This window comes from Anarhichas minor, unplaced genomic scaffold, assembly GCF_050575085.1.
Source record: "Anarhichas minor isolate MPS153535 unplaced genomic scaffold, ASM5057508v1 ptg000033l, whole genome shotgun sequence".
Taxonomy (NCBI): domain Eukaryota; kingdom Metazoa; phylum Chordata; class Actinopteri; order Perciformes; family Anarhichadidae; genus Anarhichas; species Anarhichas minor.
The window spans coordinates 8,446,905-8,474,722 of NW_027466479.1; the positions used below are offsets into that span (position 1 = coordinate 8,446,905).

The 27,818-nt window shown below is 42.9% G+C and overlaps 2 protein-coding genes across 3 annotated transcripts in view; one reads left to right on the forward strand and one right to left on the reverse strand.

Moving 5' to 3' along the window:
• ext1b (exostosin glycosyltransferase 1b) overlaps positions 1-13,188 on the forward strand; it is a 116,588-nt gene extending 103,400 nt beyond the window's left edge. Inside the window, exons 8-11 of the mRNA XM_076106521.1 lie at positions 3,636-3,725; positions 6,089-6,249; positions 7,346-7,517; positions 8,974-13,188. Of these exons, the coding sequence (XP_075962636.1) occupies positions 3,636-3,725; positions 6,089-6,249; positions 7,346-7,517; positions 8,974-9,159 (609 nt within the window). The 3' untranslated portion in view covers positions 9,160-13,188. The remainder of the gene's footprint in view (positions 1-3,635; positions 3,726-6,088; positions 6,250-7,345; positions 7,518-8,973) is intronic.
• A 2,006-nt stretch (positions 13,189-15,194) lies between these two features.
• med30 (mediator complex subunit 30) overlaps positions 15,195-27,818 on the reverse strand; it is a 31,855-nt gene continuing 19,231 nt past the window's right edge. For both annotated transcript variants that reach the window (XM_076106523.1, XM_076106524.1), the window contains exon 5: positions 15,195-15,987. In XM_076106523.1, the coding sequence (XP_075962638.1) occupies positions 15,892-15,987 (96 nt within the window). In that variant the 3' untranslated portion in view covers positions 15,195-15,891. The remainder of the gene's footprint in view (positions 15,988-27,818) is intronic.

The window sequence follows — 27,818 nt, forward strand, 5'->3', positions numbered from 1 at the left end:
GAAAAAACCTGTAATAACACCAATCTTATCCTTTAACCACGTACCTTCCTCTCCTCCGTCTGTCCTCCTCTCTGTCTCTCCGACACGGCGGCCAGAAAGCAGCGCTCGATATAGTTCACGCAAACCGGTGGTCCTCCTCTCTCCTTCCTCCATCTGCCTCCTCTGCTGCTGTCCTTTAGAGAGGAGGCGAAGTGCTGGAGGCAGATTCCGGCTGTAAGAGCTCACATTCCTGGAGAGCACCAGCAAGCCCCAGGCTAATATGTCGCACTTCTAACACTACAACCCATCAGGGGTTTGGAAACACCAGCCTCTCATCCTCTCTCTCTCCTTTTTAATTATTTTTTTTGTTGCCGTTTGTCTCGCTGTCACTTTCTCCCCTCCCGTGTTCTCTCTACACCTCTTCTTCGCTGGTGTTCTCCCTGACGCATTCTGCTGGAAAACAAGTGCCGCGATGGGGATTGTTTTGTTTCTCTCTGTATGCCCGCAGGACATTACAGCAGTAATGCTGACAATGGAAATGAGAGGGCGGTGCCGCCTCAGCTCTCTCCTCTCAACGCTCATTTTCTCTCTCTCTCTCCCCCGTTCTTCGTTCTGTAAATGCGACTGCCAATCACACACCTCGACTCCTCCACCCTGATCAAATATGAGTGTCACTCGAACTTTCCGCCGCTGCCGTTGCCTCTGGAGGGTTTTTCGGGGAGAGGGGGAGTAGATGGCACTTGATCGAGCCCCGACAGCGCCGACATGCACGTGTAAAATCAAACTCTGGAAATCCATGTTTTCTACTTCATTTATTTTGCTGCAAAAACAGCGCACCTGCAGGTATGAAAAAACATGATGATCATTTAGTATTAAAGAGCCCCTATTATGCTTTTCCTCTTTTTCCCTTTCCTTGAGTGCATTGTATATATTTGTGTACATATAAAAGGTCCGTAGAGTTGTAAAGCTGAAGTCCACGCCCAGGGGGGGGTTACTCTTCTCACCGTGGCTACGACAGTGTTTTTGGGCCGCTCAGTGAGCCGTTGGAGCTAAATTCTGTATATGGTAAGGGGAGGGACATTTCTCGCTGGACAATCAGGGCAGACAGCCAGGATGAGAAAAACAAGGCTTTTTTTGAGCATTATTGCATGTAAACATATTGTAACAGTAAATTGAGATAAAACAAATATGCACCCAAAGAAGAGCATAATAGGTCCCGTTTAAAAGTAATTGTAAAAGGAAAATCTTTGAGTTTTTGGACTATCGGTCGTATTAAATAAGCAATCTGAAGACATCGCCTTGGGCATTTTTCAATACTTCATGACATTTTATACAGTAAAAGGATGGTCGATAATAAAAGGAATCATTAGTTGCAGCACCAGAATGGATAACAGGCTTTACACGGCTCCAGAGGGAAGTCGTTCTCTCGGTGCTTGTTGCTGCCCTCGGCTGTGGGAGTGATGAAGACCTGTAGAGAGTGAGGTCACTCTGCTTGAGCGCGGCAGGCAGACAATGCCAGGTGTTGATCGAGAAAGGAGGTCAACGCTGACTATTGTTGAATAGAAATGTAAAGACTTTTTTTCAGTGCAGGTGTTTCATAAAGAACAAGTGCTCTTGCAAAGGCCCGACCTTAATGGCTGTGTTGAACTACTGAACAACAGGCTGTTAGTGTGTGTGTATTAAAATACCGTGTGTCTGGATGCGCGTCCAGGTTCCATTGAAGCGATGCATCGGGAGCCGCTTCTCCTTCGTGTGGGAGGTTGTTTGAGTTAGAGCGACTTCCTCGGCCAGAAGCTGCCGTTTTCTCGTCCGAGCGCTTTTCATCACGGCAACAGACGGAGAGACTTCCCGCCTAAATATCCTCAAGATGTCGGTCTCTCCATCCACCCACCAGGCCCCGGCCACCATCGCTCTCTCTCTGCTTCCACTTAATATTCAAGGGCTGTTATGTATTACACAGTTTGCTTTCATTTGCTGTTAAATACACGCATTTGTTTTTTGGGTGGTGGAGAGGAAAGGTACATTTGTGACAGACATATAGACACTTGACTCCTGCTGTATGTGTCTGGCTGCATTTATGTGTCGTTATTGATTTTAAAAGAGAGAGACGACCCTGCAGCAGTAATGGAAACTTGTATCAGCACTCCATCACTTTTGAAAACAATGGGGGGGTGCAGTAAAGCGTAGGATATTGGCTTCTCTCTCTTCTCCCTGCACTGCTGTTTGTTGATGTGATGGCTTTTTGTCTCCCGTGAATTTGTAAGGAGTCATTAAAAATGTATACGGGAGACATTGAAGCGGAAAGTTTTTATTCTAAAATGTATCTCAAGGTGAAGCTCTACCGGTGGATCTAATTTAAAACGCGGGAGCGTCGGGTAGCAACTGACAGAATTAGGTGTCGGGGTTCATCCTCAGAGTGGCTGTGAGCAATATTTTTATATTAAGTTTCATTTAATTATATTTAAGTATCTAACTATCAACTATGGATCTCATGACTACTTTTATGTGAAAGGGGTCACGAGTGATTGATGAACAAGTAATTATCCCCAGACTCTGCACTTTATCTCATTTTAGCGTCTTTCAGCTCATTGTTTTGATTTTCTGGCCCATAATTTGACTGTTTTGATTCACTCTCACCGCTTTCTTATTGTGTCATTGTTAGCCACAATAGAGTGACTGTATGCTACATACTAGCACCAAACGACAGAAAGAGTTATCTACAAGCCGGTGAACACGGTGGAGCATTAAGCGGTTGAAGATATTTCCCTCAGGAGTTGGTAGAACTAAAATGAAAGTGAATATTGGACTTACATTTGCCAGGTGGACGCAAACAGGGAATCCAAATAATTAGTCTTCTCAATTTTGTAGGCGATTGTTTGCTAAGAAGTTTGCCATGTCTACGTTAAAAGGCGCTAATGTCAGTGTTGTGTTTACGGCATGTTTGGTTTGGTTTCGGGCGGCCGTGGTTCAGGTTTTCAGTCGGAAGTTCAACGGTCCGATCCCCAGCTCCTCCAGTAAGCATGTCAAAGTGTCCTTGGGCAAGATGAACCCCCAAAAAAACACGTCCAAAGGCTAATGTTGGCTCTTAGGATGCCTCCCTGTTGACTCTCCTTGGAGGTTTTCCGGGCACTTCCAAGTGGGATGAGACCCGGGAGAGACCCGGGACATGCTAGAGGGAATTGCATACAGTATCCCATCTTGCCTGGGAACGTCTCCAGGCGCCCTACGGAGAAGCTGTCCTGAGCTACCTCGCTAGGTCTGCTGCCAACGTCACCTGAAACTGAATAAGTGGCAGAAAATAGACGGCCACACCTGGAACAAAACCCTCAAAACAAGCTGCACATTTAGGATGAGATGGAGTTATGAATGTTTCCATGGAAACATTCAGTGGAAGCTGTCATCTGTGTGAATAAACACGTCTGCACCGCATGAAAAATAAAATGTAACATGTAACAGGAAGGTTTATTTTCCTTCTTTCTTCCCTTTTCAGACATTTTGCACAACCTTCAGATCGACATTCGCTCCCTCAGCCTGTTTTTAATGTGTTCCAGGCGACCAAATGATGACAAATGAACGCTGTGTGAAGCGGAGGGATCCAACGTTTTCATTTCAATGACGCGGCTTCAACCCTTTGTGATCTGTGTGTCCCCGTGCAGGTGATGAGCAGCCGTTTCTTGCCCTACGAGACCATCGTGACCGACGCTGTCCTCAGCCTGGATGAAGACACAGTGTTGTCCACCACAGAGGTATTTTGTAACATAATAACATTTCTCTCTCTCTCTCTCTCTCTCTCTCTCTTTCCATCTGCCTCTTCCCTGTCCCGACAGTCGGGTCCTCTTGAGACAAAACAAAGATCCAAATGCTTTCTATGTCCCAAAAGCAACTCTCTGATTGCATTTTCTCTGAAACAATTTTTTGTTATCTCTCTTTCTGTTTGTCCCCGGTGTTTTAAAGTTATCGCTCCACAGCTCGATTCTCAAATCACTTAAACTACTCTAACTTTTACTCCCGGCGCCGTACGTTTTTTGGCTTTTCTCGCCCGCCTCTCTCTCTCTCTCTCTCTCTCTCTCTCTCTCTCTCTCTCTACTTTTCTTTCTATCTTCCCCCTCATGTTTCGGAGCCTGTATTCACACCGTACCTCCTGAATCCCCTATACGACAGCAGCACTTGTTTTGGGCATTTTTGTTCCTCATGCTGTCGGGACCGTTCCTGTTTTCTTTTCCCGGGGACACGTTTTTTTTTTGGCGCAGCACCATGGGAAGCCAGATGCTGCTTTGAACAGTGCGGAATTAGATCTCGTAAAGGCTGTTTGTGAGGAGGACCCGTTTTTCATCCATGAAGACGTGTTGGATCATGAGCATAAACAAGTTATAGAAACATCAATGCCAGTACATATTAAAAAAGAACTTCAGGCTTGAATACCGATCTCTAACAGTCCCCCATCTACACACCCTTCCCATTTTCTCAAAATGAGCCGCTCAACTAGAACACAACAGTTTTCTTCTTCTGCCTCAGATTTGTTTCGCCCTTAAGTGAAGATGTTGAGAAGCAGATTTCACACTCACAATAAATTACAACCTGGCACTCAGTTCCTCAGAATGATTTTGTTTCTTTGTTTTTGTCCAACATGCACATATTTCCAGCCGTACTTCCTCTTGATATCGGTTCAACCATCGAAATATGTTTTCCTTATTACTGTGTCGTCGTTCGACTACATTTCTCCTGCATTGGAAGCAAAAGAGAGTCGGAGCTCTTCTTCTTCTTCTCCTCCGGGATTCGTTTGTAAGCTCGCGTTCTGGCAGGAAGAGAAGATAAAAATGATGTGTATTGCGTTTTACGGCGGGTTTTGACGTTAAGTATTCATTAATGTAAGCGCTCTCTCGGTGTATGATAGCGTGGTAGTCTGCGGTGTAATGCAGAGAGGGCTGTTTGTGGAGCAGCTGAGGCCTTTTTGATGTTTTCATCTAATTATCTGATTGAATGCTGTGATCGCCGCCACGGAAGTTTGCTGCAGGCAGCAGCTTAGGACGGACTGCTTTGTGTCTGATGAGGTTTTGCCTCTGTTGTACTTTCACTACGCTTTGTTTGAGTGCACACTTCCTTTGTTAGTTCTCCCTGTTGTCTCTTTCTTTCCCTCTTGGATTCTTTTTTTTTCCCTCACACAACGTATACCTTAAATAGAAAATGAATCTCAACATCTCAAAGGAAATATTTCATGCTTTAAGTGTAAACTGTGAAGGCTCATGAACACCTTCAATTTGTTGGAGGCAGGTGTGTAGGAGGAAACATCCTTAAACAAGAGAAGAGAGAGAATTACAACACACTGTCCTTTTACTTGCAATGAACTTTGAGCCTCAGTCTGAGGACCGAGATGTTGTATTCATCAATAAGAGTGAATTACAAGTAAAGGGACAGTGTGTGGGAGTCCTCTCCTCTCATCCTTTAAATATAACAACCACAGAATACCTGCAGGAATACTCTCGTGTTGTTGCATTTTTCAAATGGTGTCGTAATGATGCTTTGTTAATGGCTAATAGATCACTTACTAATGCTTTGTAAATAAGTTATACGCCATTAATCAGGGCAACCTTTGAGTTGCCAGGTTGTGGAGAATCCCTCTGGCTGGTGTTTATCCTAATTGGTGATAATGCAGTTATAAATGTATATGAACGCATTAATAAACACCTGTGAGTTTCACACTTTCTAATAAGTCATCAAGTCAGTTATAGAGTTAGTTATGAATGTTAATACGTTATTTAGAAATTGATCTTGGTCCAGATGGGTAAAAGTAAACTTTAGTTTGCTGAAAGCTATGGTGGGGATGGTATTATAGAAACATTTGTTGTTATTCTCATTTCATTTTGTAGGACTGTATTGGGCCCATCCAGTCATTTCATTCAGCCCAGGGTGAACACCATGTAAAAGGGATTTTTCACAACCTGGCAACCATAAGTTAAATGCTTATAACTGAAATAAAGCATTAGAGAATGAGTTATAAACCATGAATAACCGAGTCACAACTCATAACGGTGTTGTTTTTTATTGGGAAGTGATACAAATGTGGTTCTAAATATCATAATATGTCAAAATCTGTTTTGTGTCCGTCCAGGTGGATTTTGCCTTCACGGTCTGGCAGAGTTTCCCGGAGCGGATCGTGGGTTACCCCGCTCGCAGCCACTTCTGGGACAGCAACAAGGAGCGCTGGGGCTACACATCCAAATGGACCAACGATTATTCGATGGTGCTGACGGGGGCCGCCATCTACCACAGGTGCAGCAGCGCGGGCTTTCACATCGCCGTCCTCTGATCTGCAGAACAACTTGGTTCCATTACAGCTGTTTACCTGCTCACTGTTTGTCTCCCCTCTGCTGTTTGCTTTCATGTGCCTTGCTTCAGTTCCCCTCTCTGTTATACGGGGGATCACAGCTTCGCTCTGCTCTCCAGCGTTCAGTCGTCTGTCTTTTGATACAACACTTTTGATGCAGTGATCTGCCGATTATGAAAGTAGGCGCCTTGTTCGGTGTTGCACAGCCTCAGGAAGTCAGTGTTTTGACACCGGGTATGTTTTATCCCGAAAAAAAATGTCAATTTGTCTGCTACACGGCGTTTCATAGTTCCTGCGTTTAGTTCTACAACAGCCCCTGTCAGCTTTAATATGGCTTCACTCAGCTGTGATGGGAGCAGTCCATTAAGCCGGAGTCAGCCAATCACTGCGGCCAAACGCTTAATCGCTTTCAATAACCCAGTCGTTCAATCCATCCTGGAGCTCTGAGCAATCAGTCCGTTGATGAACTCAGAGTTCTACCCGAAGGCTTCAACCTGTGAAAGAGTCTGAAATTTGTGGTGCATTTGAATTCAAGTCGCCCCAAACAGTCGACCACCTGTAAAGGTCTGAAACCGTGTGCTTATTCACCTCCACTGTGGCATTAATCCAAAAACAACCTTCTGAAAGTTTGTACACATACGATGTAAATGCAAATCGATATACACTTTATTGTGTGCAATTGGGAAAAGTGAAACGGAAATGAGGGAAAATACCCGTGATATCAAACCAGACCACATGAATTATGATCACAGCCAAACTTAACCTGCAACTCACCCTTCAGTCTGCTTTAGTTTCCCTTTAAATGCTTTCACCTTTCTATTGTTGCTCACACATGGCATTTGTGTGACAACCTCACACCCTCTCTAAATATCTGACGTTTGAGCTGCTCAATGCTTCACCTTGTCTCTAACTGTGTCTGTCTGCCGTTTGGACAATTCTCATTGGGACTGATCCGCCCAGATCAGTCGCCCCTTCTTATTTATTCTCATTTCATGATTTTACTCTTCCTGTATTCTAACCCACTTCTCTCCTCTCTCGCAGGTATTACCATCACCTGTACACCAACTACTTACCCACTAGTCTGAAGGGCATGGTGGACCAGCTGGCCAACTGCGAGGACATCCTGATGAACTTCCTGGTCTCCGCTGTCACCAAGCTGCCGCCCATCAAGGTCACACAGAAGAAACAGTACAAGGAGACCATGATGGGACAGGTGGGACTGCTTTGTGACCCTTCTCATGACCGGATCCGTGTCGGTTTTTAATTTATTTCTGAATCCCTTCACTCATCCCTGACTCATTGGCCATTTTTTTTAAAAGAGCTGTGACACCAAAATTCAGGACAGCTGCCAGTTGAGAGGATTGGTTTGCATTAAAGAAAATCACATGACAGGATGTGACTGAACTCGGAACAATCGTAGACTTATTATATAATCCACTTTGATCGTATCCTCCTTTTTCATATGAATTGTGATTCATGCTGAAGCCAGCATTGTTTTCTCCCCATCATCAGTGTGTGTCTCGGCCTTTCAGCTGGAATGAACTCTCGCTGCTTTGTGAACAGCATGAGTTATTCCCCTGAAAGTCTTTGGTGCGACCCGTGGGTAAACAGGACAAGTCACTTACTGTACGGCGGAGAGACAAAGGCCCAGAGAGGAGGCGTCTCAGTTCTTATGGCTTCCGTCATAGTTTGTAGTCGAGCTCCTGGCTCGCTAATGTAGAATATGATCCAGCTGGTGATTTATTGAGAAGCGTTAACGTCAGTCGTCGTTAAGTAATGGTTTTCTCTTGTCACGGGGTCTGAACTGTGACTTTGATTGAATGAAAGAAAGCGGCAGATGTTTGTTATTGTATCCCTAAATATCCCTAAACGTGGATATTTATACAAGTTTTTTCCTACAGTCAAATGTTTTGTTTATGTCGATAAGGTAACAGTTATCCAATACTTTTAGCTAATTATGCGATTTTTTTATTCACTACTTTTAGGTAGTTCTTTAAACTGTTTATCCATTACTTTTACCTTATTACATCCATTATTTTCAGCTCATCATTTCAACTGTTCAATAGTAAATGTGATAAAACAACACACCGATATGTAATCCTAGTTGCACCTTCTATTTCCCTCCTAAACACAAATTGGACGACAAACAAAATCATATTTTGTTTGTCAAATGAATTGAGCCACTCACTCGCAATCTCTCCATGTGCTTAGCGGTTTGCGAAAATGGGGAAAAATCTTGCAAATGGTCCGCACTGCAAATGTGGTTTAGGTTAAAAGAAAACCCATTACCCCGTACAAGCTGGAGAGCATGTGAGTGTGCATCTGTGTCGGGTTAGAGAGAGAGAGAGAGGGCTGCATGTGCTGTGTGGATGTAGCAGGGCATAGTCGCTGTGTGAGTGGCCTTATCGTTAACGATATTATCCTTGGGAATGTGTGTGAAGCGTGTATAGCTGAGTGTATATATATATATATATATATATATATATATATATTGCGTATTGAGTGTTTGCAAGACTGGAGCACTATAAGCCCACTATAATACCCACTGGTGTACAAGCACCGCGTGGTTGCGACTCGCTGATCTAAAGCAATAATTATCATTTACCGTGATAATGACACTAACATGCTTTTTGTTTGTCTCCCCTCTTCTCCCTCTCCATTCCCAACAGTCTTCGAGAGCTTCCCGCTGGGCCGATCCGGACCACTTTGCCCAGCGGCAAACCTGTATGAACAAGTTCGCCAGCTGGTTTGGCGCCATGCCGCTGGTCCATTCCCAGATGAGACTGGACCCCATCCTGTTCAAGGACCAGGTCTCCATTCTCCGCAAGAAATACAGGGACATCGAGAGGCTCTGACAGGACCGGCGCCCCCTCGGGGGAGACCCCACGCAGGGGGAGGCGCGCGAGAGAGACTCTGTGGAGAGCAGAAGGACTAGCAGGACTCCGGCGGGATGGACGGGGAGCGACACAGCTCTGTCTTCCACTCAGCACATTGCCAATGACCACAGCGCCGCTGCTGCCAGGACTTGACGCGGTTAGGGATGAATGGGAAACAAGCAGATGGCGTTTGGATATGAAAAATACAAACAAAAGCCGCAAACACAGACCGACAAAGAGGGGTACACAAACTGATGGACATGCCAAACAGTTGCTGTATGTTTTGCAAATGTGCAAACACACAGCACACACTACTGACGACGGGAACTCTTGGATAGAATATTTTTTTGTACAACATGAACACGGACGACGTTGACCTTCCTGCTCTCTCGGCACACGTGCAGGACGGTAGAAGAGGGAAGGTGTCGGCGATCGCAAAACCTGGCAACCCCGCCCGTCACGAATCCTACTGGCTGCCCCTAGAAGCCCTCCCCAGTCTGCATCAGGACGTAATACCGGACTACCAAAACCCCCTGCTTCATAGCCCAGGAGACCCTGTTCTTTAGTTGATTTGATTTCTGTACAAATCAGCTCTCTGGTGTCACTGTTGACCTTTTGTCCTCTCTGAGAGGTTTAAGAGCGTCATTCCGTTCTCAAGGCAGAAGAGGTAAACAGTGTCCAATCTGTTATTATAGTGGCCTGACGAGGCTTTTATAGCCAAGCAGTCATTGTTTCTTGAAATTCTTGGCTATCAACACATCCTTGAGCCTGAAAACATCCTGTCTTTCCTTTCCTCGGCTCCTTCCTTGATGTGCTGATACGGCTTTTATAATGGTCTATCTGCGTCCCTGTTATCACTAAGATAAGTTCGAAAAATATCTTGTTTCATATCCCATTTTCCTCTCATACTCGCTAAGGCAGTTGTACTTTTCTCATCTTTTTTTTCCCACTTTCATCATCTTTTATTTCGCCCTTTACACTCTCTGTACTTTGACTTGTGTATGTGTGTGTGTGTGTGTGCGCATGTGTGCGTACGTGGTGTGTGTGTACAGAGCCTTGAAAAGTTGGCTCATCCAACCATAAGCTCGAGCGGAGTACATTTTCCCTCCGTTGGAATGAGCGAAATGAACATTTCTGGATGAAATGGAGCAGAACGTTGCATTCTAACCCAGACTCGTTCTTGCCCATTTATTTCTCCCTGCATGGCCCTGGAGCACTTCCCCCGCAGGGAGGAAATGGAATAAAATGTCTGTCCATAGCAGGTCTTTAGTGACCAGCGTCATTTCACAGGAGTGCTTGTAGGGGGCTTTTTTTCTTTTAACGCGGAGCGCATCAGTACCATTCTGACATCAGGGTCTGCCTTTTAGAATTCTTTTTGTTTTTATTGCACATCACGTTGCCTACATCAGCTTGAGATGCCGAGATGCTCCCGCATTGAATTACTCTGGTCGTCAGTCCGGTGCGGCTCTCCTACTACAGTGATTTATTATTTTTTCTGTGACACATCAGAGGACCTCAGAGCCATTAAATTGACAAAAGGTTTTCTCCCCCATTTGTCAGGCAGAGATACGTTCGGGCTTCAATTAGGTAACTCTATTTCATTCGGAGGGCTGTTTCATTCCCAGGAGACAAGCTGTTGATGGGACACTAACATTATGGACCGTTGTATTGTGGAAGCAGTGACCCACAAACATGACCTTCTAGCTAATGCTAGCCTTTGGAGGACAGCTCGCCCTCCCCTGATTGTCCGTCACTCAAAAACGGCTGCTCACATCGTCGCCATCGTATCCGCTTCAAACCGCCTGACATTTTGCACCTTATATTACCTTATTGGTATTGAACAACCAGATCGAAAACGCTAAAATGACTAGCTGTCTCAGACTTTAATGAATCATTTCTAAGAGACGGGCTGTGTGGAGCTGTGTTCTCGCCGTCATTGGGTCGGCATGCGGCCGAGAGCACAGGCAGTTCCCTCTCACACTTAGTCTGCAGACACTTAAAAGAAGCAGCATGCTTTTAGTGGCCTTTCTGTCGAGCAGGCATTCAGCATAATGTCTCAGCCAAAGCTGTTCAGTATGTGTGTTTGTGTGTGTGTGTGTGTGTGTTGATCAGTAGCTGTCTTTGTCAATTGCCAAGATCAGTGTCACATATTCATTTACGGTTTTAGTTTACATTTTTTTTCATTGATTTCTTCTCATTTTGTTCTACAAATAGTTCATATAAAATGCATCGCAAAGCCTTTTCAGTGTCAACAAAGGTGCGGTCCACGCTTTCAAGTGTCATATCCAAATGCTACCAATGCAAAGCCATTCTGTTTCAGCATGTATCAAACACAGCAGGACTATCAAGTGTGTCTGTTTGTTTCCTCACACCATTGCTTTAAATATCATGCTTTGTATTTACGTTCTGGGACTTCAAGTTTGGAGTGCTGTTTGTTTGCCGGGAGAGATTTATGATCTGTTTAATGCAGAGTCACAACACAGCAAATGTTCACTCGTCAACTGTATGTGATTCTGGGAAAGACATGCTCCTCCCTTGGTCTGCATCTGGTCCCTGTTTCATCTTCAGAGAACCATATTGTTTGAATCCATTTCAAGCCTTTTATGTCTGAGCATTTGAATCACTGTGTGTGGGTCATCTCAAGAGAACCACGTCCCCCAGCTTTGCAGATATTTCATTAAAAAAAAACCACCCATTTCAAATCCCTGCAACTCTCAGCACTGTACGTACATAGGCATATATTTATTTTTTGAGAAAAAAAAACAAAAACAGTGTACGAGACGACGCGGCCATAAGTCTGATCCTGCATCGCTGAGGGGAGGTAATGGTATTTATTCAGTTTATTTTCTACTGGCTGTGCACATTAATCCACAAAGATGCCGATATAACAGCTCATGTTATGTTTCACTCTGCATTGGTTTTCCGGGGGGAAAAAAACACATCACGCTCTCCTCACGAGAGATGTAACATTTTCAGTTATAAAGTTGAGTTTTAACTCTAAAAGATTGCATACACCAGTGATCTAGAATTGGATTGGGATGCACAATCTCGGCTCTCCGCGGGAGTCAAATTGCAAAGTCCCAATAAAGACTACGCCAACTGACACACGGAAAATAATAAGCAGATGGGTCCTCTGAACCAGATGGAAACATTTTCAGCTTCAGCTGTAACATCTCTCCCCCACATGCATTACAATAATGGGTCTGAGGCTGTGACACAGTTGTTTAAATTGCCTCTTTCAAAAGCTTGGTTTCAGGTCAGATAACTTGGCAAGAGAAACTCGCTCCATCTCTCAGTTGGCGTGCTGCACAGTACGTCATCGAGTCCAGAAGTCAAGAGCGCAATGGATGTGATTTGGGCCACCAGGAAAACCTCTGCATCCACTTATAAACGCCTGTCACGTCCGCCATTTGATCAGGGGTAACATTATGCAAGTTATCATTGTGTGCTTCGAAACAGATGGAAGGTTTACCCAAAATGTGCCAGTCAGTTTGGTGTTTATAGTGGCGACAGCGTGTGTGTGCTGGAAAACTAGTCTGTTCTTGATTTGTGCCTTTTTATCAACATGTGAGTTCATTGACATGCCGAGCACTGTCTGTCCTAGACTTGTTAATTCCAGTAGACGGGCAGGAATAGCCCCGTATGCAGGGCCCCAAACAGCCCTGCCTTTCATACACTGGATGAGTCATCGCTTCCATTTCTCTGTATTATAACGCCCCGCTTTCATCTTTATGTTTGGACACGGTTGCGTAGGCAACAACGTATGACCACTTCCTGTTTGGGATTATTTATCAGTGAATCGGCCGCATCACTTTACCAATCAGCAGCAATGTCTGTTGGTCTGTAAGGACTCGGCCAAAGCCCAGCTGTCCTGATGCCTTCTCCTCCCTCCTACCTTGTAATTAACAGAAGACTTTTATAGAGGTCACAAATGAAATAGATAAATGCCAATTTTGTAAGAATGATTTATAAAAAATAAAAATAAACTCATATTTGATGATAACTGCATCGCCTTGTCCCATTTTTTTTATAGACTGTTTCAATGTTTCCATTTTAAAGACCTCGTGGCATAAAAAAATGTCGAACTACAGTATGTCAGAAAAATGTCATATTTTAGCCATAAGTCAGTGTAATATGCCTTAAGATGCTGATTCCTTTTTTCCACCAAACCTGCATTCTGCAAAGACCCGCCCTACTGTGTCTCTGATGGGCTAGTACGAGTTAAGTTTATTGCTGATGACTGTTTTTAAGAAGATTCTGACATACGTCGGGCCTCCTGCAAGAACATTCTCTAGTCCTTATCTTAACTTTCTCTTCCTCTTTTACACGAGTAAGCCACGTCAGATTTAGCAAACGCACCTGACATCCAGCGGAAATGTGATGATTGCCACCTGTGCGTAAATGAGCCACAATTATAATATTATATTATTATATAATAATATATTATTAAGGCCACATAGTATAGCATGTTGAAAAAATTCATAATATAGTATATCGAAAAAAGTCATAGTATAGCATCTTCAAAAAAGTCATGAAAAATTCATAGTACAGTATGTCGAAAAAAGTCATAGTATATCAAAGAAATGTCATAAATAAGTCATAGTATAGCATGATGAAAAAAGTCAGTATAGCATGTCGAAAAAGTCATAGTATAGTATGTTGAAAAAAGTCATAAAAAAGTCATAGTATAGCATGTTGAAAAAAGTCAAAAAAAGTCATAGTATAGTATGTCGAAAAAAGTCATAGTATAGCATGTCGTAAAAAGTCATAGTATAGCATGTCGAAAAAGTCATAGTAGAGCATGTCGTAAAAAGTCATAGTATAGCATGTCGTAAAAAGTCATAGTATAGCATGTCGAAAAAGTCATAGTAGAGCATGTCGTAAAAAGTCATAGTATAGCATGTCGTAAAAAGTCATAGTATAGCATGTCGAAAAAGTCATAGTAGAGCATGTCGTAAAAAGTCATAGTATAGCATGTCGTAAAAAGTCATAGTAGAGCATGTCGAAAAAGTCATAGTAGAGCATGTTGAAACCGCTGACCTCTGCCGTATGAGAACACTCCGTTTCTACAGTCATAATGCTGCACTGCCCTCAGAGGTCTAATAGCCCCCCCCCCCCCCTTTATTAGACCACTGAGGAGTGGTTTATTAGTCACTACTGCATTGATTTATTTTTTTACACAGCTGAAAGCCTTCTCGCTGCTCCAATGCTGCATCTGTCCTTCTGCTTCTCCCTGAGGACGATACCCTCATAACACATCTCAGATATGACCCTGGCTATGCTCTGAATTATTAAACGCAAACATATCAGACACTGATATTCTCATGCATATCCTAGACCTGACAGTGTGGGTTTGTTTGTGCACATGTACCTAGACTTTAGCTCATGTTTCATGTTTGAATTGAATCCTTCTTTCTCTCTCGCTCTTACTCCGTCTCTCCTTTCTTTCTATGAAGTGTGTGTTTACGTTTAGTCTTTTTACAGAGACCAAAAGCTCCCCCTAGATGAATTAGTTGACCAATCAAAACTGGCCAGTATCTATCAAGCATCTGAAAGTAGGAAATCAGTAGGGACATTTTTTTTATTCAATAGTTAAATCATGACTTTATTTGTTTGAATAACAGATGGTTGAGCCATATTGTGGAGTTTTGATTATTCTGTTCCCACAAGAGCTAGACGGATAAATCTGTCGCTGATTGACATATCAGGAGATTTGAGCTCATCTCTGACATATCGGTACAAACGACATGTTTGCTGAGAACTAACAAGAAAACACAATATAAAAATGGTAGTAGGTTTAAGGTTTGAAGTCACCATTACATTATCTGTCTAAAGGTCGGAGAATCCATCTCAACATTGTCTGTTTACGTTTAAGTTACGATCGGCCGGTAAATAGTTATAACTGTTATAATATAGATTCACTTTTAGCGCGATTCCGATGTGATTCTGAAATGCTCAGTAAATTACGGACGGAATTAACAACAGACACCAACAAACAAACACCATGGCACAAAGAGCGTCAACTTTTTAAAAAAAATCACTGCAAAATTTACAGTTGAGCAGAATCCTGAACAAGGCATCGTATTGAAATGTCAAGTCCAATCAGAGCATAGATGAGTTTACATATTACATCCAATTAAAAAAGCAGATGAATATAGCCAGAATAAGACTCATTTTGCCACAGTGTGTGTCTTTCTCATTAAAGTGTTTAGGGGGGGGTCATAGAAAAGCTTTTTGAATTTAGGGCTTCAAACAATTCAAAAACTAAGAAATGGGTTGGATTTTAGGATTAAATAGAATATATCAACGTGTCCCTACAGGCATAAACCCTCTATTGAGCTAGGACCTACTCATAGATAAAACATAATATATAAACTCTTCAGATTACATCAATATTAATGTTGATTGAAATGCAGAATATCGAGGTAGACAGAATATTCTCTGCCATCGGCCACACTGATGTCACCTGCCCCCTCCCCCGTCGCCATGTTTCACCTCTCGCTTTTCATCTGTTGTTTCATGTCTTCTGGAAACCGGTTGATATTGCCAATGTCCCAATTTCTTCTTCTTTAAAGTGCAGCCTCAGCCAGCCTGTGGTACCCTGTCACACGTCCAGTTAATGACCAAATCTTCCTGTCCTATATTTATAGTAAGTGTGTGTGTGTGTGTGTGTGTGTGTGGTATATGAATGGGTGTTCGAGGGTGTGTGGCTCAGCTCCTGACGGCCAGCATGGAGTTGATTTCCCAGATGAGGTTGCGGAGTTGGTCCATGATCTGCTTTAACTGCTGGTTCTTCTGCTTCAGCTTCTGCAAGAACAATGACAAAAAGAGAAATAGACGACATATTTAGATGGAAAAAAACCACACAAATATAAAAGTCAGAGTGCTTTCCTGTCAGCTTACGACGATAAAACTACAGGTTACAGAAGACCAAAAGGTCAAACATACGACGAGGCAATAACTTCTCAGCAGATTTGAGCTGATACACTGTACTTCTAAACAAGTGTTTCCCATCAGCTCTACTTTAGCATCATGCTATCAACACAGCAGAAACTTCACACATCCAAACCCATTTTGTAAAATAGAATTTATTTAACAGGACCCAGATGTAATTAGCATCAAAATCAGAGTCCAGCTAAGGCCAATGGTGATGACATTAGTTTTGCAGGTACTGGTACTTTTGAAAGATTGACTTGCTGGTGGTACCGGATGAAAAATCACAGAATCACCAAAGTAATCGGGATTATTAGTCTGGAAACCATGAATGTTTAAAGTTTGATGGCAATCCATCCGATATTTGGACCAAAGTGGTGAATCGACTGACCCACATACTAGCGTATTTGTTATTTTTCATGGGATTTGACAGTAAAATAACACCTGCCTCATCCTTCAGTTTGTACAGTATGGGGTAAAGATTAATAGAAGCCACACATTGTATTTCTTTGTCCAACATACAATAGACAAAGTTGTCCCACCTGCCTATTGACCCCTCCCCCAAATACAGAGTACTTTAGTTGTCTTCATCACTCCCAGCCTCTGCTAATCGCTAAACTAACACATCTGGCCGGTGTCTGGGTTGCACAGGTACATCAAAGAGGAGCAAACACCCCAATCTCCCCATCAGTCACTGAGGGCTTTGTCCGCTCATTACCTCTGAATACGCAACCAAGATCTCTAAGTCAACAGCTGCCGTGGACTCAAGTACCTCATTGCCTGAGATGGGTTTTTTGTTTTCACAAACAGGAGCTGCTGCTGCTGGAGAGTCAGAATAAAAACAGGTGCAGCTGCCAAATGTGCGCTGCCTTTGAACGAGTAACTCGGGCAAAACATACATTTGAAGGTTCAGGCAAATTTACCAACGGCAGTACATCACAGCTACTTACTCAGCTGCTTTTCTTCTGATGGATAGAGAGAGAGAGAGAGAGGGGTAGAGAGAGCGAGAGCTCAGGAGCTACTGTATCTGCAGTGCAGTGAAATCTATTAAGATTAAATCCATCTCGCTCTCTCTGTAACACTCCTTTAGCCATGACTAATTACCAGCCATTTTTGCAGCACAGATAACACCTTGAGCAATCGATTTCACACAGCTCTCTTAATATCAACTGTTTAGCTGATTGTCCTTGAAGATATTCCAGAGTGGAACATTTGGAGGCCTTCCAGTCTCTCTCTCTGGGGGGCTCTCACTGCCTCTCAAGCTCTCTCACTTTTCTCTACCACCCCCCTCCTCTCTATCTCAGACTTTCACTTTAATTCCCCGTGTGTGTGTGTGTGTGTGTGTGTGTATTACATGGGATATGCCTCATTACCCTGACAAGTTCTTGAAATAACTCGGCCATTTACTCTGACTGAAATTACAAAGGCTTGTGGTATCGTCTCATTAATACAAACACTTTTTAAACAATTATACAACACTTGTCGCTTTTTTTAAAACAGCGGGAGAAAAAAAAAAGTCTCACATGAAGCTTTAAAATAAAAAAAGAGAAAAAAAACTAGAGTTGCAATCACAGACATTGTTTTCAAGCCATAAACTGGCAGATTTGGCTTCAAAGACTAAATGTGCTGCTTGTGAATGCAGGTTCTTCCACGAAAATCCACTCTCGGCTCTTCTTTGAAACCAGACAAGTAATTCCACATTTTTCACAGTGGGAATAAGACTATGGAGGCAGTGAAGCCTTCACAGCACGTTCATCATAAAAGGCTCTCTGGCATATCTTGATAAATGAATAAAAAAAAGACTATTATCACAGAAATTGTTCTGCAACCTCAGGGAGCTATAACGCCATTCGCAACCTCGTAATTAATGTAACTCTAATCCTTCACACCTACAACGCCATGTTTTTGAAGAAGGGTGTACTACGGAGAACAAAGCAGAGGCGAGGAGCTCTGAACCATCGTTTCTGTGTCTCAGGAACGAGGCTTTTACACACACACACACACACAAACACCTCTTCCAGCGGATGCACTCACTCCCTCGTTCCTTTGTCTGCCACTCACACAATAAGGTTGATGCCTTTTTAATCCGTCGTAGGCCTCTCCTGACATGCTCCGACACGGCGTCGGCCCCGGCAGGGTGGCCAGTCAACAACTCATGAAAGTAAACAAGGGAGCGCCGTCTGAGCTCCTGTCTCCGACGGCCTCCTGCAGACTGGCAGACTGCCTACCTGCTTCATGGAAGCTGGAGACGCTGGCAGCCGTCGGAGGAGCGGGCGGAAAAGCACAGTGACCCGAGATGGAGTGGAAACAGAGACGGGCGAGCACAGAGGAGATGCAGTGATGTGTTTGTGCGTGTGAGAATGTGCAGCTGTGCAAGTGTTTATGGTCTGATGTGCATGTATCTGTGTGTGTGTGTGTGTGTGTGTGTGTGTGTGTGTGTGTGTGTGAGGGTGTGGCTGCACATGAACATCTCTGTGACTGTATTTGTGCATCAGTCTGTGTTAGGGATTCACTCCATTCACTAGATTCAAACATTTTGGTGTTTTGTCGGGAGGTGGTTTTGAAACATTGCATGGAAGTTTGTATTACATGTTTGATGTAGTGGGTGTGTACACCTAATGTGTGCGTGTGTGTGTGTGTGTGTGTGTGTGTGTGGGAAAAGAAGGTCACCTAAATGAACTGCAGGAAGCTCTCAGGTGCCCGTACAGCACATCTGGGCAGAGGACAAGCCAAAGTGACATCTGTCTTTCAAACGGCCTGGTTGCAAGCAAACAAGGTCTTGTAAACAAAAGTCACATGAAGTCACAAGCAGTTTGTTTATTGGACAGAGTTTTGGCAACCTGCCATCCCAGGAGATTGAACAGGCTGGCGGTGGGGTGGGGGTCAAAACTAAATCTGATTCCTGTCCCTGTTATTGAAGCTAAGCCTGATGGAAATGTCAGAGTAGCTGTAATTCACTTCTGATTCATATCCAGTAAAAGAAAGTCAAACTGCGGTTTGACCTTAATCTGTTTTATTTTCCAAACTTGTGGAAACTGTTAGATTGATAGAAAAGTGGATTTGAAATTAAGGCAGCAACAGTTTTGATAATCAATTCATAATCTAAGTTATTTATGAAGCAAAAATTCCAAACATGAACTGGTTTCAGCTTCTAAACTGAGTTTTGTTTTAGTAACGAACCATATTTGGATCCTGGACTGATGTCAGACAACAACGGCAGACTTTGGGCTTCAGGAAAATGTGATCGACATTTGTCATTTTAATTTCAGATATTATGAAATTCATACATTATAATCTAAAGGTAGTGCTGAAACAAAGTCAATCAATTTGTAAGTTGATAAAAAGAAAATTGATAATTTAGCTGACTCAATCATTTATTTTGATTAAACAACTCAAATATTTGCTCTTTCTAGCTTCTCAAAAGATAATTTGATTTGATGCTTTTTAGTGTTCTTTAGAAATTAAGATTTTTATTCTGAGGAAAAGAAAAACATTGGAAGATGGCACCTTTGACTTTTAGAGCTTGATGGCCACTTTTCACTTATTTTTTTACATTTTACAGACTAAACAATTAATTGGACAAATAACTAGCAGATTAATTGATGAAAATAACTGTTAGTTGCAGAAAGCCATCTATAGAAGCACAACAATGAATTTGAAACGACATAAAATTGCTTTCATTTTGTCCGTTACATTATTTACTGATTTATTTGTTATTTCTATTTAAGTTCTTGTATTTGGAAGTTCCCTGTAAAGCGATTGACTCGGGATTTCAAACATTCAGAAACGTCCTGTACATGAGTCACAGGCCGAGAAGAACTACAAACCATAACTTATTAATATCAGCTTTCATCCTGACGCTATCTGATGCTTCGTTTCACCAGAAACCTGAAGACAACCCGATCAGTTTGGAGCTCAGTGATGAAATAGCCAACGGTTACACAGACAGAGGTTGTGCGTAGTGGAGTGGAGGACAGGAGCTCAATCATTAGCTGAAGCTTTTAAAAAAAAGAAGATTGAGAGCTCTTTGCTGACAGGACAGATGACAGTTTGTTTAAATGACACGGATGGAGGGCTGTTACTCAAACCTGCTCTGCGTCTCCCCCTCAGACTCCCTTCATCGTGCTCCCTTTCCCCCTACTCGCCCAACTCAGATCAAAGAAGCTGTCCTCAGTAGAAGGGTGTAAGACCAAAGTGAGGGGGAAAAATGAATTTTTCATCGAAATCACTTTATTAAAATTCTGCTCCCGTGAAACTTTGCCACAAGAGAAGCTCAAACTGCTCTGTCTCTGTGTCTCCGTGTCTCTGTATTTCTGCGTCTCCGTGTCTCTCCATCTCCGTGTCTCTCCATCTCCGTGTCTCTCCATCTCCGTGTCTCTCTATCTCGTGTCTCTCTATCTCGTGTCGAGACGGATCTGGGCTCGAGCCACCAAAAGACATTCCCTGACCTGAATCCATTAGTCACAAAATATATTCATAAATTCACATCATAGGCGCGTTGAAGATTGCTTTCAATTAAAAGTGAATGGATTTGTGTAACTTTAATAGAACACAGGGTGACACATTGGATGGCACAACAGAGCACATCGTAATCTTTGGGATTTGTCAAATGTAGGCCGTCAAACAACAAGCGTCTTCAGGCTTATCAAGCTTAATAATTGGCATATCTATATTAATTAATTCTGCATTATCTCCACATTAAAGATGATTAAGGAGTTGTTTTCTTTATCCATTAGACATTACAAAAAAATCCAGTAATCTTGTAATTATTATATGAATAAACTGAGGTACTCATCTGCTTTTTTAGCTATTTAACCCTTTTGATCTACGTTTAAAAACATGACCACCGAGCGCATTAAGAACCCTAGCGTTGATTTTTGATGAGGAGCTCTGAGATAATGGCGGGGAAGAAACTACTTAGATTAAAATACACACACACACACACACACACACACACACACACACACACACACACACACACACACACACACATATGCAGGAAGAGAGAGAGAGAGGGAATATATCAAGTGGAGCGAAGACGTGCCTTCACTCAGGATTCCACCGCTAATCCGCCCTGTCGCTGGCGACTCAAATCGCAGCTTTGACTCAGACGGATCTGGCTGGGAATTACAAGTGTAAGTGTCTGTGAGTGAGGAGAGGGGATTAGGAAGAGGAGAGAATATGGAGGAGAGGAAGAGGAGGAGAGGAGACCAAGGAGAGGAAATGAGAGAGTATGGAGGAGAAGTAAAGAGGACACAAGGAGAGGTGAGGACAGGAAAAGAAAGGGGAAGAGGAGGAAGAGGGAAAGCAGTAAGATAATAGGAGAGAGGAAAGGCGACTAAGAGAGGAAGTGGAGAGGAAGAGTAGAGGGAGAAGGGAGGAAAAGAAATGGAAGAGGTGATGGAGAAGCGAGGATAGTGGGGATGGGTTCCAATAGCCGGTTTCATTTTGGATCCACTTCCATCCAAAATTGCAAAATACCGGATTATACACCGTAACGACAAGACCGTTGCTTAAATATTTCTCCACCGTCGTTGCTATCTTGAGAGGGACAAGTGCTCGACCTCAGCCCAACGCCGGCTTTAAACTGTATTCTGTGGCCAGAAGTGTCTTGAAAAATCAGCGATTTATTTAGGTGATATTTGCTGAATGGTAAAGTAGACTTCCACGTTGTTGGCTTTACTTGCGCTACTAGCAGCTGTAGCAGAGCCACCCAGTGACTTCCCTCGCAGGACGGGATTGGACATCGTATGCAACGACTCAGCAAAACAACAATCTGTACAGATGTACCCAGATAAGTGATTCAGATTTGATAAAATGCTATAGAACTTCATCCCTAGATGAGGGAAGAATATGACTGCATCTCCTGCATCATCGCTGCCAGAGATGAGACAGGTTGAAACCTCCATCATCTTCCACACACTCAACACCCTCCGCTCCTCTAAAATGCCTAACATTTGACGAGGTTTACAAAGCCCTTGCTGTCCTCCAACAGTGAAATAGAGTCTTGGCAGAAACACAGGTCTTATCTGATTAAATTATACGGTTTATAATTAGTGTGAGAACTTGGAAAGGAGCCTCGACTATGTGGATAGGTGCCTTTCCAGAAACAAGTGGTCCTCTAAATTATGCAAAAATGAAAACTCAGGGCAATCAAGGAAATGCAACTCCCTCTTAGGCAGAAGAATTAGGACAGCCCAAAATCCAGAGGGCAACATTCTTCAGAATGCGTGTGTCAAAGAGAACCAATGCTCGATATATATTAACTACTGTATCGCTGTCCATAAAATCCACAAACTGCATGAGGATCAGATAGCTGAGTCATGTCTTTTCCCTGATCACTTACATATGTAAAAATTCGTGAAGCGGTATATATTTTGGAGCACATGGATCAAGTGGCAAACATGGATGGAGGCAATGCATCATCATATTTGTCTGTTCACTCTACGTGATATCTGGTGCCGTTAATTCACGGTTCACTTTGAATCAGGAAATATGATTTTGAACTTTGTCAAGTCGGTCAGGAACGCTCCCAGCCTGCACTTCAGTAGGATGCAAGTGCTCGTGTACTAAAAACCGTTCCAACAAAAGTGAAATGTCACTTTAAGGAAAACACACACTGCCCATTCGGAGGTAGAAAGCACAAGTGAGTTGGGGGACAAGTAAGCTGCTTACTGCTGTGCTCTGCCTGGGGAACCCTGCGACGCTAAGTGGGTCCTGGTTTACCATCTGACAGTATATCCACAGGGAGCCGGGCCAAGCAGCTTTAATTTGCCCGACATCAGTTAAAAAAAAAAAAAAAAGCCTTAATTGACTTTACAAATTTTATGGCTTTTTCTCAACGGGGAGGTTTAAGTGCAAGTGTGTTCTGTGTTCGGCATGGGCTTTCCCAGGGGAATGGAGCCCTTTTAAAGGGATTTTGAAGGCAGATAAAAGCCTTCTCTTCCAGGGGTGGCAGGAATACAATAGCCATGTTGTCATCCTTGCATACACCTACCAACGGGGTTCTTTCAATACGTCCTCGGCATCGAGGTGGAAAGCCTGCAGTGTCAGCCGACTGTTGCAGAACGGCTGCAATCGATTTAGTCCTTGAGAGGTATCTGAGGCTAGGCGCCCCCTCGCTCTCTCCTAAGCACTTGCGTCTCTGCCAGGTAGCCCCATCGATTGCGCTTTCCTTTACGATTTGGCTCCCAGTGATAATAAATGAGGGGCAAGAAGGTCGTAGTGCAGTTGCTTTAAAACCAATGATGGGCAGCCACGCAATCCATTTACCCATCAGCAAATCTGCTCATCGTGGCATAATCCAAGGAATACAGCTTCGTTTACCGGAGTAGGGGCTAAGTGACGTACAAAACCAAGAAAGTGTCTATTTCACTGCGTGTCACATATCGCAGTAATTGGCTTTTTTTTGCAGACATAAGAACATACAATACGCTTTTGTGCCCGAGTGCATATCTAAGTTGACACTTAGTTCAGGAGAGCAAAAGGGCTAATTCGTACCCTGCAGCAGATTCTCTACAGCAGCTTGGGGACTGATGAGGAGAATGAAATTCAAATCACAACCTTCTGGGTTTCATGACCTCTTAAAGCACAGATGGACAGTTAAAGCCCTCAGTTACATGTAGAGCCCAACAAAGATATAATATGAGGCCAAAGCCTGATCAATATGTAAGCATAAAACCCCCAGAAAACTGATACAACATATCTGCCAATATTCTGTTTTTGTTTTACCATAACTACTATAAATATCAAAACACCCCCCCCAAAAAAAAACGAATTTCTTTGCAATATACCTTGCAAATTTGGTCATTAAAGAATTTTAACAAATCGGAGGCCGTATACAGTTAAACAACTAACTTTACCATCAAAGATGACGGTCAATTCTTAACACTAAACTTTTCCCAGTAATAAAATCATTATAGTAAGTATACATAAAACTTGAATTAAGAAAAGTGTAGGGAAATAGTTTACATAGTGATCGATACTGGGAGAAATAGATTATCCTTACTGCAAACTACAACTGCACCATTTCTACCATATACATCCTTCAGGGTTAGCAGCTTTGTTGATTTTTGTTTGGTCAAACATCTTCGATTTGTTGTAAATAAAATGAGTAAAAAAAGGGCCTTAATATGCAGCCATAATACAACTTCTCCCAACGTATACCAAAACACCAATATAATGGTCTGTTTTTTTGTTTTGCTTTTCTGGCTTTTATAAACAACAAAGGGGGGCGAGAGAGAGAGAGAGAGAGAGAGAGCGAGAGAGCGAGAGAGCGAGAGAGGATGACACGCAGCAACGGGCTGAGCTAGAGGTCGCCTCTATAACGGTCTTAAGCCGATATCAGCGAATAAAAATCAGCCGACAGATATATATCGTCTGAGGCGCTCTGCTCACTCTGTTTCATTAGAGGTCTTTTCCTTTTTGACACCTGTGCTGCTCTCTAGCTCGGGACTAAAGGGGAAAGCGGAGCTCCGTTTGAACGTAGCTGCAGAGAGTGGCGGCTTGCTTCGAGGGCTGATTTCTAGACTGGATCAGATGACGTGCGAGCGTTATGAGTGTGTGTGCGTGTATTTGTTGAACGTGTGTTTGTGTGTGCTTTAGGTTTGATTGTGCATGTCCTGTGTGCTTGTATGCGTGAGTGTTGAGAGCTTGAAGGCAGAATTGGCAGAGTGATGCCCCGCCGTCTCCATCTCAGAGCAGACGGGACGCATTTCTTTCATCTCTCTCAGATGTCTGTCGGGAGCTTAAATCATCTGAGGCCAAGCTGAGCACCTCCTCTCGCACTCTAAGTAAACATGATTAGAGCTGCGAAATTCTTGGCAATATTCGAGGAGGAAACTTCCCACGGGAATTAACGGGAACGTATGGGGATTGTGTGGGAATGTATGGAAAAATGGAAATTAAAATAGAAATATAGGGGTAATTTGCTCCGGCTGTATTCACCGTTTCACATGCGGATAGAAACTAACATTTTGCCATAAAATAACCTGTCATAACCCTTTAATTTGTCAAATAAAATGCTACAATGTGAAATGTGCCATATGGTGAGTAAACTACCGAGCCCAATGTGGGCTGTGTGCAAACTCAGGGTTTAAATAATTCATTAAATAAATGTTTTACAATAAAGAATGAATTGAGGTGGATTAATTAAAACTCAATAGTATGCTCAATCTAGCTACAAGCTAACAGCTAGCTAGCAGAAGGCGTTAACAAGTTATCCATCGCATCCTTTGCTTTAGGCTACTATCGGCTTGTTCATTGAAATATCAAAGAATTTAAAATATAGTCACTCCAGTAATCAAAACCTACATGAAAGCAGGTAGACCTGCACATGTGACGGGAGAGTGCACTGTGCATGAAGAGGGTTGTCATTTTACTGAATTCCTTTTTAATGGGATACTGGCAAGGACCTGTACATGTGATGGAAAAGTAAATGGGCATACTCATAAACAAAACAAGACATACGCATTTTTACGTGTATTTCCACCAAATTAAGTTCAATAAAAGGTATGCTTTTAAAATTGAAATGTTGCAAAAATTCCCGAGCTTAATTTACAGGACGTTTTCCGACCGTTTGCGATCCTACACATGATACTTCAAGGTTGTAGTTTTAATGGGCAGCGGAGACTTTCCAGTGATGTTGACAAAACTTGTGATCTAAAAGGTGCCAACAGTTCCTCAAATGTCAAAAGCATCTTGTGAAGCGATGTGTTAAATTGGTACCATCACTCTCACACACTTAAATTCAGCTCCCCTATGGCACCTCTCCAACGAAGTAGTATTGGTTCAAATTACCACTAACGTTTTAAGAGTGAAGGCAGCACGGGGGGGGGGGGGGGGGGGGGGGAAGAGAGAAGGAAAAGAGACAGGCAGGCTGATTTCTGGAAAGATAAAAGAGGTAATTCCAATTTAAAACCTCCAATCCGCTTGCAGGAGATGTTGATTGAGAGCGAGGAAGAGTAGAGGTTGAAAAGAGAACGAGCACGTTACTTGAGCTTCGTCTCGCCACGAAAGCGCTTTCCCAAGTTCAAATGTAAATATTCCTGCCAACACCTGAGCAAGCAGCTTTCCCTTTACTGAATAAAAATGCAGAATTTAAAATGATAACAGGGTTTGAAGCAAAAAAAATAAATAAAAACCAGCTGGCTTTCAGGTGATGCAACGTTCCCTTTGGCAGTCACATCACAGGCAAGGCGAGTTTATGCGCGTTTCATACTTAAAGGTAATTCAAAGTGCTTTACATAATGCATTCACACTGCATTGACCACAGCTAAATCTGGAAACAAATGCAACTCATCAGGCCGTTCACATCCCTACACGCTTTGCTGCTGCTTTACACCGGTTCATTAGTCACAGTTATTGGTGCGACGGATCATAAAACTTGCGGTTCGGATCGTATCGAGTATTCTTCGATACTAATTGCCGATCGTTGATGATCCATATTGGCAGATACAGATCCCTTTGTTGTTTGATTACAGCAGCTGGTCTACAAGGCTCCAGGCTGATTTTGTTTGCCACAATGTTATTCTTTTACTTTGTTATATTAATTTATAGTTATGTTCATCATAAAAACACAATGCAAATGATAAGGAAATAAAAGATTTGTATTTGTATTGATTAAAACAAATCTTGTCATTAGTAGTTTTAATGATGTATTATAAGCTGCTTACAGCAAGTGTAAACAGATCATAATTCATCTCTAATATATATTTATCTCCTATACAACTGTATTTATTCAACTTTCTCACCAACATTTGATGAGATTGCAGAGGGTCATACCCGTCAAGTCTCAGGCTCAAGGTTTTAACGTCTTTTGTGGCATCACAAAGACTTGAAATAAAAAAAATCTACATCTGCATTGTAATCGGTTCAGTGGTAACGTGTCAAAGCCAATGGTGCTCGTGGCGTTCACACCGGGCAGCAGGGAGGTGGTGCACCTACTGTGGACGGCAGCAGCAAATGATTTCCCTTTGAATAATCCGGAGTTGTCGGGCTGACATTGTGTCAGAACTGCACTTAAAAGGCAACCGGAGAACTGAACGGCGAAAGCAAGAGACAAGACACGTATAGAAAACAATGGTGATGCAATAAGAAGACAGAGAGAAGAGGTTGCTTTTTTATTTTTTCACTTGACAATCAAAAGGAATATGGCTCTGCAACATGCTTGTTACAATTCAAGGACACATACCACGCGTTTTGGTGAAAAGTAGTGAACTACCTGCCCCACGACTGGGGAATATGCTGTATGTGCACAATACAGCCCGAGTAAAAAAGGCTCTGCAACTTACTTCATACCTTCCGTTCATGTAAACAACAGTCCTACACTCCACAACAGTCAGACAAACTAATTGCTTACATAGCTCTTTAGCACTGTAACACAAAGCAGAAATAATCAGGGTTGCACTAGACACTAAATGCAGCAAAATACTAGGAAAACACATATTCTCCCAAAAAAAAAAAACAGCTCTGATCCCTCCTCCGCAAGAGCTTTGCGGCTACACTGCCCCTCTGACCCCCGCAAAACAATTAAAAAGCCCTTGGCATACAGGGAGCCTCTAATGGGCCACAGAGAAGACTGCTAATAAGACAGAGGTACGGGCACCTGCTGTGCATAGACTGCTAATTCTGGAGCCTGAACACAGAGGTGGAAGATGGGAAGGGAGCCGATAGAGAGCGATGGAAGAATGGGAGGTATAAGGAGG